Here is a 15,189-nt window from a genome sequence, read left to right on the forward strand (position 1 = left end):
CTTAACGCTAAAACAAATTGAAAGAAAAAAATATGAGGAAAGAAAGGAGGGGGGGAGGGAGGGAGCAGGAGTAATCATCTTGCTGCTCTTCAGTCTCGTACTGGAAAGCCGCATCCTGGGAACTACAGCTTTGCAAGTATTCAAAGTGTCTACAAGGATAATACTAGAGAAATGGAGCAATTTGTTGATTTGCAGATTCTTGACCCAGTTTCTACAGATTTCCTAGAAAAGCTGGTGGATCTGCTGCCCAGCATACAGATGGGATCTCTGGTGGTGATAGTTTTACTGCAGATTCAGCATCCTCCTAGCTGTTACTCAGAATGTGGCTATATCCAAATTTTTCATATATGGGGAAATGAAGAGTTAATTTAAATCAATGCCATTTTCTTCCCCTCACAAAAGTTCACGCATTGCTTTGTTAGGAAATTGTTCCAAATGCAAAGCCAGGTCACTGGTGAATAGGGAGAAATGGACAATCATTTGATTATCAAGAAAAATCAGCATGGTTTACAGATTCTTAGGCAAAAGCCCCAGCATGTCAGCAGAGATCAAGTCACGGGAAATTAGTCTAAATCCACCTACCAAGATGACAGCGATCCCAACAGGACAACACAACAGAACAAAAATCTGTTGCCTCTCCATCAGATTTCCTGTGGTTGACTATATAATCCAGATGCTGGACAAAAATTCTGGCTGATGTGCCAGGGTTCTCATACAATTTAGCAGAAAAAATAAATACAATAGTTACAGGAGAAATTTGCCAAGAATATAAGCTTGATTCAGGACTAGCTAACATTGTTTTCCCCTAAGGGATTGTGGTCCCACTGAGGGCTACAATTCTTTGATAGATTACGAATTTGGCAAGTGTAAAGTCAGCTTAAGACAGTGTTGATCTCACCTACATGGGAAACACAGATAAAAATGTAAGTGCTGGACCAGATGCGCAGAGAGATTGAACAGGTTTTTTTAAAGGTGTTACTTCCAAAATTTGGAGGGGAGACCTTTCTCCCCCTGATAACTACCCGAGAAAGTTCCATGTCTAATGATGTAAAGAAGACTGAGAAGAGAAAAAAAAAGAATCTATTGAAATGTAACAGAAATCAGAGCAGTACACAGCTCAAAAGAGAATTATGTAACTATTTTAAAAAATAATACACGAAGTTTAAAAAAAAAAACAAAGGAGATATAAACATATTTTCCAGGAATTTAAAAAGGAAAAACATGTTGTTTCGTCCTACTCCATACTACCAAATTGAAAAGATGTCAACAAATTGCTCAGTTGTCAGCTGTTCTATTTTATATATTTTAAATAGTTGTTTTATTACCCTGAAAATCAAATAGATGTAACCAGATATCACCTAGATTAAAAAAAAATAGATTATTTGAAGAAAAGCATATGTTATCTGTAAAAATATAATCTGTACCTCGTTCCTTTCCTGTAACCCAGTTGATGTGACAGTGCCATCTACTGAAGTCCCGAAGGATAGACGTTAGAGGCAGCACTGTCAAAAGCTTTTCCTTGTGCTGGCCCTACAGCATATAAGCGTTTCAGCCCAAACCATGCCTCGGAAGCTCAGGCTGCGTGCTCTGTCATTACCTTGGTTATTGTATTGACTCTGGAGGAGTGCACTGTCAAATGCTGTGGACTTAACGCACGCCTGTTTTCTCAAGAAGAGGACTCCTGCACTTTCCACCGTTTCAAATAGTTTTGATGCTCAGCTCTTTCAACTAGCAGGCCCATGGTAGGGAGAGGAGAATAAGTGTGGTTTGTTGTGTTTTGAATCCACCTAATACAAGGCAATTTTGTGCCTGAGCTATGGCTGATTTACTAGCAGTGGTAAGCCAGCAGTTAGAGTGTACAGTCTGAGATTTCCAGCGTTTGGCAGCCTGGGCTGCTGCATATTCAGAAGTCCGTAGGCAGCTCTTACAGCCCAGAGGGAAGGAGTGGTGGGGCTGATGTTCACAAAGAAGCACGTGAGCTTGCAGGTGCCTGGTGCCCATCTGCGTTCTGTGGGCTTGAGCTGCTAAGTCATCCCAGTCAACTCATCTACTGCTGATCTCTGTGGGGTTTGGAACTGAGCCTTTATCAGACTGTGGAAGTACCATGCTTGGTGATTCAGGTTTAAGAGATTCTGTTTCCACAGACAAAGTTTTAATAAGTGAAATGTGCAGGTTAGCCCTGAACACTTATTTAGGGAAATAACTTTATGTTTATTTCAGAGTCGGTACAGTAGGATTATATGATGTGAATGAGGCTACCCACCTGGCAGGCACAAGGATTTGTGAGATCATTCTTTAAACTAGTGGGGGGTAAGTGAATTCCAAAAGGTCAATTACATATGACTAATAATATATATATATATAGAGAGAGTTTTCAGTGGATTTATACCAAGGTAAATTTTGATTCCATGTTTTTTAAGCCTATACTGAACTTTTCACTGTTTTGTTGGAGGTGGATTTTAGGACAAAGTTCAGCTAAGGGCTCAAACCGAGACGATGAGGTAATTCAGAGACACATCCACATTTCAGGATTTTATCCAAACCAAACCTGAACTCCTAACTCTTTTTCAGTTCTTTTACAGGGAGGGAAGAAAGGAGACCATGAACTGCAAAAAAAAAAAAGGGGGGGAGGAGAAAAGAAAAGCATTTTGACATTTTGTCCATAGAGATACTAGTTCCTCTTTTTGCAGGCATTTCTTGCAGATCTAGCAAATCCTGAATGGGGGCATTTGCTATACAAGATCAGTGTCAAAAGCAGTGAAAAATAATCATGGCAGCACATGCTTATGGAATTTCTCAGACAAATGCACCAGTCAAGTCTCCCAGGACATTGCCTTCTTTGTAACCCAGATTAGATGATACGAAAATATTCCAAACATTAGATTGGTGAACAGAAATTAATATATTATGTTTTCATTTTCAGATGCTATCAGCATTAATTTCAAACTGGAAAACCTTGATGTATTTTTAGAGTTATTCCAAATGCAGTTTGTCTATATAGACCTAGTGGTTCATATAGAATGAAAAAGAGTTTTTTTAAAAAAGCAAATAAATACAATAAAAGTTACCCCAATTTCCTGGTATCTTGTAGCTGTAAGAGAGAGCAATTTGTAAAGTGCAGCTGGCTTCAGTAGGGAAAGCTCTGAGCTGTGAAAACAAGCTAAGCATCTGAGGGAATGATGTGGGCTCAGAAACAAGATGAACAACTTTGATGAAATCCACAGGAAATCACTGATTATGGTAGTCACAAAAATAAACCAGAATGCTTGCCCTGACAGTTGGCGCAGAGAGGGCTAATGCTGTCATAATGCTGCGCTATATAGTCACACAAAGTCAGCTGTGCATATGCACACATGTATGTGCGGCTCTATACATAAGTTGCTGAAATGCAGAGCTGCTTTCAGATGTGTTTTACTCAGAGGTCTTTACAAACAGAACAGGTTTTGGATGCTTCAGGAGTATTTGTTTACTAGAAAGTACCGCCATACAAATACAGCAGTTTGCTTTGTTTTGGCTGATGCTTTCCTGTGTTCTGTAATAAACTGATTTTAACTAACCCATCTTCTGTTCTAATTTACGAAAAAGCAGCTATTATGGCTTAGGGCAGCAAATTAAATGGCACCAAACCTATTGGATAGTATAAAGCTGAGCTGCTTTACAAAAAAGTGTAATCGCTGCCCAGTGACTGTGGTAATACCTAATATCCATCTGGTATCGTCCATAAACAGCTATTTTTAGGGCTGTTACTCAGAATGTGAGAAGCTTGCTGCACTTTAGAGTATGACTCCTTGCTGTGCTAAACATCAAAAATCATGTTTATGGAGGCAAGCTCTATGTTTACAGTGGTGGTGTGTGGGAGTCCCACGTTAGAGGAAAAAGGAAACGAAGATTGCTCAGTTATCTGGTGCAGAGCTTTGGCAAGAACATCCTCTATTCATAGAATAGCCTCCATTAAAAAGTCCCAGGGTGTTTTTTAGCATTCAAAACCAGTTAAAAGCAGAATCAACCATTAACTGCTACAGTTTTAGTTTAAAGTAGTTCCAGATTTCTACAAGAAGCTGCAGGCGAATTATTTATCAAATAAACTGGTTACTCTCTGTATCAGCTGCACTGTGTAAAGGTTTGATGCAAAATAGGGCGAAGTAAGCGGAAAGACTCTACTCAGCTTTAGTAGGCTTTAAGCCAGGCCTCAGGAGTGTAAGATGAAGGAAATGAGAAACGTACGTTACAAACAGCACTGTAAGTGACAAAGCACTAATCTGCTTCTCCATCTGTGTCTCGCTGGGCTGAGAATTAGAAGCCTTTGCATTTCTGTTGACAGTTTGCCTTTTCCAAGTGTTTTTGGTCTGGTATATAATTTAAACTTCAGTAACTTCTTATGGTAGTGGATATTATTTTAAGACTCGTACACAGAAATTGAATCCAAATTCAAGAAGGAAGATTACGGGTTGTCTTTTAACGGGGAGCTTTTGGGCTGGAGGGTGGTTACAAATGCAGGTTTGCCTTATGACCAGTTTTATTTAGCACTTTTGCTAAATGCTAAGTATCTTCCGTGCAGAGATTTGCTGATGATGCAAGAGTGGCATCATTAATGCAGAGCAGGAAGACAGGATTTGGGTGAATCAGAGTATTAGAAGGGGGGGGTGAAGCGTAATAGCAGACAGGGACAGCCACGTCCCAAAGGGCCTGAAGAACAACTGCTACAAGCTACAAGCTCATCAGTGGGGCCACCAAGAGGAGCACTGGGGCCAGCAAACACACTCTTCGCAGAAAGCCCTTTCAAGCTACCAGGTCAGAGCGGCCACGAAAAAGACCAACGTGATCCTGTGACACACTAGGTCAAGCATTTCCTGTGCAGAGATGAAGGGCCTTGTCCAAGGCCTTGGGGAGATCTCCGTGGGGCTGCGGGGGCCGCGCCACCCACGCCCCGGAAAGGTGAACTGAAAGTGGCGCAGATGGAGAGAAGGGCTGCGGCGGCCCCGGCTGGGCCCGGGAGCAGGAAGGCCCAGGGCGCTCCCTGAGGTACAGCGGGGAGGGCGGAGGAGCTGTCGAAACTCGAGGCCGCCGCTGGCACAACAGCGAGCGGGTGCGAGCTGGCGCGGACCCAAGTTTTGGCACGACTGGAGGCGGCGGGGGCTCCAGAGGCGAGGGCGGCGGCGGCGGGGCGCCAGCTGCAAGATGGAGCGCGAGCAACCGCTGAAGGCGCCGCCCCGCCGCGCCGCGCCCCGCCGTCCCGTTAGCGGTTCAGGGCAGCAACCGCCACAGGCAAGAAAACTAACGGAAACTCTTTCGGGCAGGCCTGCGCATGCGCCGCCTCACTCGCTGAGCCCCGCTCGCGCGGGGCACGCCGGGGCTTGTAGTTCGCCTGGCACTGCGTCGCGGGCCAGAGTGGGGCTGCGGGACTACAGCTCCCGGCAGTCCCCGCGCCGCAGCCCGTCCCGAGCGGCTCTGGTGTGTGCGGGGAGCCGCGGGGCTGCGCGGCGGGTGAGATGCGCGCGAGGCAGCTCCGGCCCGGGGGCAGCCGGGGTCTGGCGGGGCCGCAGGTGAGGGCGGCGGACGAGGAGGCGCGCGCCGCCGCCGCCGGGGCTGGGAGCCGGCGCGCGGGGGCCGAGCCCGCCGCGCCGGGGAAGGGCGGGGGCGGACTCGGAAAGTTCCTGCCGCGGCGGGAGCGGCGACGTCGCCGCCGCCGACCCCGGCAAGGGCCCTGCCCCGGGGGCCGTGGGTGGCTCTCGTCGCCCCCCGCGGGGGGAAGCGCCGTCGCGGCGGCAGCTCCGCCCTGGTGCGGGGGTGCCCCGGGGTGGGGGTGACGGGCCGAGGCCACATCATCTCCGGAGAGCGGCGCCGCGGGGAGCTATGCCGGCAGGGGCGGGTCGCCCAGCGGGGATTTAAACCTGGGAGGGACGGTACGGGACGGTACAGGACGGGACGGGCGGCTGCCAGCGCCAGCCCGGACGGGGCTGCGTGACCCGCGGCAGGCAGGACGCATCCCGCCGCCCGCCCGGCCGGCGGCGGCTCCTCCGTCGGTCCCGCCCGCCCCGCGGCGGCGGCGAAGCCGCTCGCCCGCCCGCCCGCAACCCCAGCCCTGGCACCTGCGGGCGGCCCCGAGGTCCGGCGGCGGCAGGAGCCCGGCTGCTGGGCGGCAGGGGCTTTAGTCCCTCCCGGCGGGAACCGGGAAAGCGACCAGCTCCCGCGGGGGTAAGAAGAGCGAGAGGAGCTGCTTGGAGCGGGCTCGAAGTCCGTGTCGTGCCTAGCAGGGGGAAAGGAGGACGAATTAAGTGCCAGATGTTGGAGAAGCTGCCTGAGAGCTGCTTGGTTTGGAAGCAGCCCCAAAAGGAAGGGGAGGGTCAGCGCTTCTGCGGCGAGAGCAGGCTGGAAAGGAGACTGCGAGCTGTGGAGCAGGGGCAGATGGGCTCCCTTCATAGCCCTTGTGCCTCTCTGATTTTTGAGGCTTAGGGTTTTTTTTATATATATTAAAAAATACAGAATCGTCGGATTGAATATAAATTTCAATATGCACTTATTTTATTTGATGTTCAGAATCAGTTTATCCTGACTACAAAGTGAGCAGTTTCTATGGTTTTCCTTTCTTAGAAAGATCCATTCTTTCCTACCAAGTAGCAAAAATAAACTTCATTAAAGGCTTATATGCAAATACACTTGGTATGAAAAGCCTTTGTAAATGCAAATGCATCATGCTTTTGGTAAATACAATTAACATTCTAATTAGGCAGCTGTAGGTGAGCTTTCACAGCGTGTTTTTACTGTCTAAATTAAACTTGCTTAGTAGACCCATTAATTCTTTCACATCATATGGCTTTTCCATTTTGTATTATATTAGTTAGGCATTATTGTTTTTTAATTCAGATCGACGCCCTAAGGCTTGGTGTTTGCTCTCTCTGGTATCTGTGAGAAGTGAGGGAGAGAAAAGCAACATGTAGAAAAGAAAAATAAATCATTCTCAAGCAAAGTTGAAGGCACTGTGGAGCTTTCTTGAGAAAGGTGCTTCAATGTTACTGTTGCTGCCCTTATTCTTCCTATTTATGACCTTCATCTGTATCTAACGTGTAACTAACACATCTGTGTTTAGTGTGTTCTTTAAGGCAGAAGCCGTCTTTTCAGGTTGGTAAATGTCCAGCAACTCTTGAGTGTTTGAGGGCAACAGTTTGTAGATACCTGTGCTGAAAATCCAGAAAGTATCAATTTGTTCTGTCTTCTGGAGCCCCTGTTAGGAATTTTTATCACAGAACCAAGAGCTTATTTTCCTTCCAGTACTGCAATTCATGTACCTCTCTTTCCTTATCTCCCTTTTAGAATGCAATGGCAGTGGGGTGTTGAGTTATTACACTGGTAAATACCAGTAATCTATTAAATGGATTGTTTTACCATTTATCAGCCTTATTTCTAGTAAGGACAGTTTGTATTTTGTGTGATAAACTGTGGCATTTCTTTTCTAAAATTTCATTTCATTTAATCTTAGTAATACTCTTTCTGAGATTTTTTTGTATGTAAGAGAAGGAAAAAATACTGAGCTTATTGATTTTGGTGTCCTGTATAGATCTGTGCTCCTTTAAAAACTGTAAGTGATACGTAGTATCTATGTACTTGAACCGCTTTTGCATTCATAGCTAACTTTTTCTGTGGCATAAGTTGCACGGGGAATCTAAAAATGATTTTTTTCGAGCATTTCAGTTGCTCATGAAATGCTTGAAATATCGAATCAGGCAGCACAGCATCTTGTAACAAGTATTTTGAGCCCATGCTCATGAAATTATTTCTTTTAAAAGGTTGTAGCAGACTTGCTTTTTTAATCAGACATGTAAGCATTAAATGATTATTTTTTTTCAAAAGAACCAATGCTCAATTGTATGCTATGCATATCTTCCTACAGTTACAGTTTGTGCAAGATGTTCTTCAGTTGTCTTGAATAAAAGTATTAAAATGGTATCCTGAGTGCATGCTACATAGAGGTTTTTTGAGTTTTGACATTATGTTTCTTTGGACATTTCAATGCATTTAATAAATTTCCTTTCCTACCCACCAGCTTCTCAGTATACAGCTACAGAGCAGAGCTGTGGTCTATTCTCCCACTTTTTTTTCCATTTTCTTCCTCCCCGCCCCCCCCCCCCCAACACTTAAGTGCTTGGCTCTGCTAAATTAACGTTAATTAAAAGATGTGGTAACTTATTGGGCAGTGTTAGGTCTGATTTGTCTTATGTATCATATAGTGGGAAAACAGTTAAGTTCAGGTTTTAAGTACAAGGAATTGGTGATCCTGCTGCTTCAAAGTAGAGTGGTTATGACATTGCTATGCAATTTTATGCATTTCATGTGAAATAACAACTTTATCTTTTCCCCTACAGGCAGAGTACAACGTTTCAAAATGCTGGAGATTATCTGGGTGAAGCTAGAGATTACATTTAACGTGATTGTGTCTTCAGACATTCTGCCTCTGCATTTTCTGAGCTGAAATATTTGGTAAAAATGAAATCAGATACCTTCACTGATCTCCAAGTTAACCGTGTCCTGTGAATTCAGAGAAGACTTTCTGAAGGAGGAATAGATTCATCCCATACGTGGACTTCTATTGTTGCTCAAGGATACACTTTTCTCTTTGTTTTCATTCTAAAAGGCTATCTACATGAAGATGAGTCTGCATTTAAGATATGATCTGTGGAATTAGGTGAATGAGGATACTTTTAATGAGTTACCAACATTTATTTCCATCTGTGTTTCCAGCTTTTTTTTTAATACATAAAAATGAAGGACAAGTATAAAACAGCAGAGCTGATGTATTTCTGTAAGGCCTTTATGTAAGCCTCTGTTGTCCGGACGTGGTGCTAAAGGACAGGCAATCTGCTTTTGATCAGCTGATTGTAACTGCGGAAAGAGAACCTTTAATTTAAAGTAACTTACAGTTGAAATTATTTTACTCTTTGGCTTGCACAGAATGAAAGGGAAAATTAAGTTTTACTGGTCAGGGGCATTTTACTGAACTAAGAAAGGGAAAGTTACATTATCCTTGTTTTCATTTCAAACCAAGAACTGACAACATATTTTTCTTAGAATTTGACTACTAGGGAGATCTCGACAGAGTAAAGCAAGTCAGATGTCAGCAAACGACTCTTCTCCCCCATCCTTACAGAAGTTTTCCCCACCTACGTGTCATGCTGCTGCACCACAAACCCCAACTTTGTCTTCAAGTCCCCAGTCGGGGCTCTCCAGTCGTCTCTCCAATGGCAGTTTCAGTACCCAGAGCCTCACCAACTCCCGGGGCTCTATGCATGGGGTCTCCTTCCTTCTGCAGATTGGTCTCACTCGAGAGACTGTCACCATTGAAGCTCAGGACCTGTCCCTCTCTGCTGTTAAAGACCTCGTGTGCTCTATAGTTTACCAGAAGGTATGGTATAACACTACCACTGATGGCAACAGTTGTTTTGTAACAGACTGCTAGTAATAACGACGTGTGATTGGAGCGTGCCAAGAAGTTTGGTACAGTGACAAAGATCCGTGTTAGATGTTTGCAATTACGCACAAAGAAATTTTGTTAACTCCCAAGATAGAAGCTTTTAATTTAAACGGAGTAAACCCTCCTGTTACTTTCTTGCTTGTGAAATCTAGTAAAAGAATATGTAGCAGTACATTTTCTGCAAGAATTAGTTTTCAAAATATGGAGAGTATGTTTTTTTCTTTCAGTGATTGTTACTGTTATCTTAGGTTTTTACTAGTTTATGCTTACTACTGTTAAGTTGTATTCATGGAACAGCACAGCCAGCTGTAATGAAAGGACCAATTGTGGCTACAGAAATGTACTGCAGGCCTGCAGACTTGCATGATACTAACTTTTCTTTTTGTTTCTAGTTAATAATTAAAAACCCTGCCAGACAGCTAGGACTGTCCTAGTATTGTTATTCCATATAAGGAGTACATGCGTTACTCTTTTATGAGAGGACTATTATCAGCATAATTTCCACTTAAAGAGGGTTGATGAAGAAATAAAAAAATCTTAGCATACTTTTCAAATGTGTCTTGGCTAAGCTGTTGCAAGTTCTGACTCTGTAGGAAGGAAATAACATTGATCTTGCTGTTTTTGCATCCAAGTTTTATCTTTATTTAGGTTAGATAGGTTAAGCAACCTGAGCTACCTACTAAGCAACCTGAAAAGTAGTTAATGTTGTTTCATAAAATGATGAAGAAATAATTGCTCTTTTCCCTCAAGGCCAGGGGTGGATGAGAGGGAGGGAGTTGAAGGTAGATTATTTTGTAGGAAATTGTTTTCTCCATGTCTTTCATTGTTGTGATTGGTATTCACGGTTGATTGGTTTTATTAGATGGTTCTTTTTCACTTAATAGCTTGAAGGAAAGTAAATGCAAACATTATATGAACCCTCATTTGCATATGCTTGTGTATCTTTTTTCCCCATCTCACAACTTACTGCATCTTCCATATTTTTACAAAATAGTTGGCAAGCAACCTGATTTCATAATAACTTTATGGGCTACCAAAGCGTAGTTCAGCATGTTAGTTTCTTTCTGAAGAGACAAGTTATTTGGGTCAACCTTTTTGTACCATGCATGTTAGGTGCACTTTTTCGCAGCCATTTTAGGGCCCGCTTTTTCTTTCTGAATCAACTACTTCTCTTTGCATCTGCATATTTCCTGTCTTCTATCTTGAAGAAAGATGAAAACAAATACATTCGCACTTATTTTTCTTTTTCCTTTCTGTTCATTTGGCAGGCTCAGCTGAAAATTTAGCTCAAGTTCTTGTTGTAGCTCAAGAAACTTCTTATATGCTGAACCTAATCTACTGCAAAACTGATGAGGATTTCACGATCAGTTTTCCTCTTTTGATTTAGTTTATGCTCTCCTGCAGCTGATACTACCAGTAAATGACTGCTCAGTGAGAACATGTTTGCAGGCAACAAACTGATCAGGAGACAACCTTATGTGTGGTGGATTCATCTTTCATAAGTAGTTTTGCAGCCAGTGCACAAGTGGCAGTATCCTCCCTCCACCCTCTATTTGACAGCAATATGTCCTGCTGTGACTTTTTTTCCTTTTAGGTCTGGTGACTGTTGCAAGCATATTACATATTCTAGTATTAATATATAGATATTTTAGTATTTATGTAAAAATTTTAAACTGTGTTCTTCTGTGTACTGTCATGCATATGGCTGCCTCTTTTTTCCAGTTGGAAGCTTTGAAGCTACTGGGTATGCCTTTGAGATTCAACAGTGTTAAAGCTTCCCTTTCCTTTGGTATGCCACAGCCTACTTAAATTGTCTTTTCTCGACCAGTTCCTGGCTCTGAACTTCAGGGTACTGTATAGTTTGTTCTGTGATAGTTCTGTAGTTAGCAATATCTATTTACTGTTGCACTTCTTTAATGAAAAAGGAGTCCTGCAAAAGCCTGTGTTGGAGAGCAGTTTAGTTAGGAAATAAGTACTGTGTTTACCTAATGTGTTTTCATAGCGATTTCTGTATTGCCAGTCTTGCTGTATTGTTGATGGTCAGCTGTGCTTCCTGCTTCAGACACTGCTGTTCGGTGTAACTTGTTAAGGTTTTGCAGAAGGGTAATTAAAAGTAGCGTCAGCAGAACTGAAACTAAAGAGACGTGTCTGCAAGGAGAGCGAGATGAGTAATGCAAATATTTGATGTGTCTCTTAGCTCTGTTAAAAATATTCTAAATATCAGGAGAGAAGCAAAAACTTTTTTTTCAAGTTTGAAGTTAAATTTGGGGAGCGCTATGTTAGGTGTATTGTATATTGGAATGCTTAATAGAAGTCCTCAGAAAAACCAAACTTTAGACTTTATAGGGATGCTTCAAAAGATTCTTGGTTATACTCTCAATCTATCTTCTCTGTTCATTCCTTATATAGATTGCTCTATATTAAAGTACCAGACATACAGTTCTCAGGGGGAGCCTGAAGAGGAACCAAAGCATGAACAGATATGACTGCTGGAATAAGGGGAGTGTGTTTAAAGCAGAAAAATGTGTAGCGTAAGTTGCAGATGGACATTGTGTGTCCTTGCACAATGATCAGATATTAGAGAGGCAAGTTCTTAATCCATTTTTGTGTTTAAATATTGTTCTTTCATTCCTCACATGAGAGGGCATGAAGTAGAACATGGGGCTTACTAGCTTAAAACTAGAAACTTGCATGTGGTGATACTTCACTGCCTGCAAACTGAGAATTATGTAGGACAGCGTGCTATAAAGGCTTTATTCTAGCTTATTTATTTTGTTCTAGTTAAACTAATAGCTATAAATGAAAAACATTTGATTGTTCTGTGCTATTACTTGTATAGTATCAGTACCTGCAAGATTTATCATAACTTTTTTCTTAAACTTATGAATCTTTACTTTCATGATTCTGAAACTTCCCTTATCTACCTTTTTCATCTACAAACCTGTCCTTCATCTTTTTCATTTTCAGTCATACTCAGCATCCTCCTCCTTTACATGCTTTTCCTCCAATGGCTTTGCTACATTTTGCTCTGAAATAGGCCAGTTGCCCTTCTACCTTGGGGTGTTTGCTTGAAATTCTTGTGATCCTTTCTAACCGTTGCCTTCTCTTTGACTTGAGTACTGTTACACTGTTTACCTGTACAATCTGTTTCTTAATCTTCCAAACTAGTTTTTCTTTTTCCACTTCACTGAACCCACCTAAACGGTCACCACTTTAGCAAAGTCAAAGGGGTATTTCTTATGTCTTACTGGTTAACAAACCTCTCTTGGATTTTTCTTCTGTATTTTCATAACATGGTGCTCTCATATGTCTTAAAATTTAAAAAAAGAAAAAAAAAAAGAAAGCCAAACCAAATTTATTTTCTCACTCTCTTCCTCTTCTTTCCCTGCCCTTATATATTTCTAGTGTTTCATTCATGTTTGCTGCACTTGTTTCCTGTTTGTTTATCTTTTTCTTACCGAACTTGATCCAGCCTAGTATTTTTCCGTCTATCTTGAGTCTTATTTAGTTCACCTCCAAAAGTAATTTTTATTTCCGTGGCCTGCCTGTTTCAGGTTTGTTCTTAAACCTTCTCTACCAACAATGTTTACAATTCTGCTATTGCTGAACTCTTCCATATGTAGTATGGGTTTTTTACATTTCTTTCTTCGAAGTAGTCTCAAAATTGTCTTGCTTATGTATAAGCTTGAAACCCTCATCTAGCACTTTTTGCTTTCATCTTGATTCCTGTAACTCTTGTGTGTTTGGTGTCTTTGCTTTTTCTAGCAAGAATATTTTTGTTGTCTTAATTTTTCTTCATCCTAACATATCACCGTCTTTCAACTGCATGTGTAACTGTCTCTCTCAGCAGCAAATTAATGATTGTGTATAATCTCATTTCTACTTGATTACTGGCTTTCTTTGTTCTTTCATCTTATTTTTTGGCTATTTTTTCCATGTTGGGTTTTTTGGTCATCATTCTCTCTATAGGCAGAGTCCTTAAGGTGTCATTGTTTACCTTAAATGTCGTCTCCTCTCCCAACAGTACTTATGCTTTCTTACTAGTTTTAATTCCGTGATTGTTTCCTGCCACATTATGCTGTTTTGACTTAACTGAATTCAGGCCTTAATCTGTCCGTAGCCACTTACACAGGTACTTAACATGTACACACTCGTATTTATTTCTTCATGACTCTGAACTGTGTAAGGCGTTGAGAACACAATCACTGGAAGTATAACTGTGTTTAAAAGGAGTTAAATTTTGCATATTACAGCTGCTTGTGAGTCTTCACTGTTTCTGTAGTTTCATACTTTCATTGTTTTTATAAATGTTTTAGTCCTGGTGCATTGTATTCCCTGGTCAATAATTTGAATAATCTGAATTGAATGTGATCCTATCAGTATGTATGCACTTTTCTGATAGTCCTGCCTGTTATTTTAATTAGACTAGGTGGGATTTCATTTTTGATAATTGAAATATGACTGAAGTCCTTGGATTGTTTGGAAAACTAGCCAGTTTCCTTTGAAGATGAAGTAGACTGGGGGATGAGGGGGAAGGAGATGAGGAGATGTGTTCAAACATTTTGCTCTGATAATCAGGGGAAAAAAAACTTGACCTGAAGAATGCACAAATATATCTGTAGAATTTTCTAACCAAGTGACAATTAACTGTATACCTATATTATTCGTATACCTAAGAACTCAAGTTTTAATTGGGCTGAATTAATGTAGTTTGAATAGCTAGCTCTTTAATGACGGCTGCTGAAGGGGAAAAAAGTGTTTGTTTTAAAATACTTTAAATTGTCATGTTGTGAAAAGACCGAAACATGTGAAATGAGCATGAGTTGTCTTCCAAAGATTTGGACACTGTCATGGTAATGGGGAACTGTCTAACCAAATTGTGGCAAAGGTGTTGACTTGAAGCTTAATATGATTTCTCAAGTGTTAACAGATGTTTTACTAATAAAATATTGAGAAGTAAAAGAATCATATTCAAGGATCATATTGCAATCCATCCATATTACAAAAGGGCTCTACAACTCTTGCAGTAACAACTTAATTTGGTGTAATGAATAGGTAACAGTACTGCAACCATCCTTCTGGGTTTTTCTCCAGGTTAAGCTTGTAATAGTTCATGGTGCTTATTTTTGAATGGCTCTAAAATTAATGTAAACCATGTTTTGTATTCATCAGCTGTGCTCAAATCTTTTTTCCCCCTGTTGGTCTGCCTTCTTGACTTGTCTTCTGCTGTCTTCATATGAGCTAAATAAGGCAGCAGAGTAATAGAGAGTTGAGGCATGAGAAGCAATTTTGCCTGTGAGAAGATGGGAGCTGGGGAGTACTGGGGGCATGGACCTGGTATATGCAGGGCAGATTAGCATTTCCAGCATGGTCATAGGTTTGCATACTGGAAAACCTGGCCAAGCAGTAGTCCAAGTATGTCTGTACTGAGGCATCTGGTGAGGGAAAGATCTCATGCAACATGTTTGAAGCTAATTGTCTGTGTGATAATGTGATTTGGCACACGATTCTAAAGAGTGGGAGTGAATAGCTGGGTAGGGTTGCAGGATAATAGATTGGAGTGATTTCAGTGAACGAAAAGACTTTCCAAGGTAATGGGTGTTTTGCACCATTAGACTTTGGAATTAACTTTCAGTGGTTTGAAGCATTTGTTTTGAGTTATGATGGGTCATGAGATATTGGACCTTGAAACAATATCCGCCTACACTTTTCCCTAGTGTGAA

General features: G+C 41.8%; 1 protein-coding gene across 2 annotated transcripts in view; it reads left to right on the forward strand.

The window, feature by feature from the left end:
* The first annotated feature begins 5,438 nt into the window (after nt 1-5,438).
* The window catches only part of PRKD3 (protein kinase D3), a 46,561-nt gene continuing 36,810 nt past the window's right edge, over nt 5,439-15,189 (forward strand). Inside the window, exons 1-3 of one of the 2 annotated variants that reach the window (XM_075146629.1) lie at nt 5,439-5,543; nt 8,361-8,680; nt 9,064-9,397. In XM_075146629.1, coding sequence (XP_075002730.1) covers nt 9,107-9,397 — 291 coding nt within the window. In that variant the 5' untranslated portion in view covers nt 5,439-5,543; nt 8,361-8,680; nt 9,064-9,106. Of the gene's footprint in view, nt 5,544-8,360; nt 9,398-15,189 lie in introns of both variants that reach the window. The other variant, XM_075146630.1, reaches the window with a different exon arrangement.

Source organism: Calonectris borealis, chromosome 3, assembly GCF_964195595.1.
Source record: "Calonectris borealis chromosome 3, bCalBor7.hap1.2, whole genome shotgun sequence".
In the NCBI taxonomy this organism is placed as follows: domain Eukaryota; kingdom Metazoa; phylum Chordata; class Aves; order Procellariiformes; family Procellariidae; genus Calonectris; species Calonectris borealis.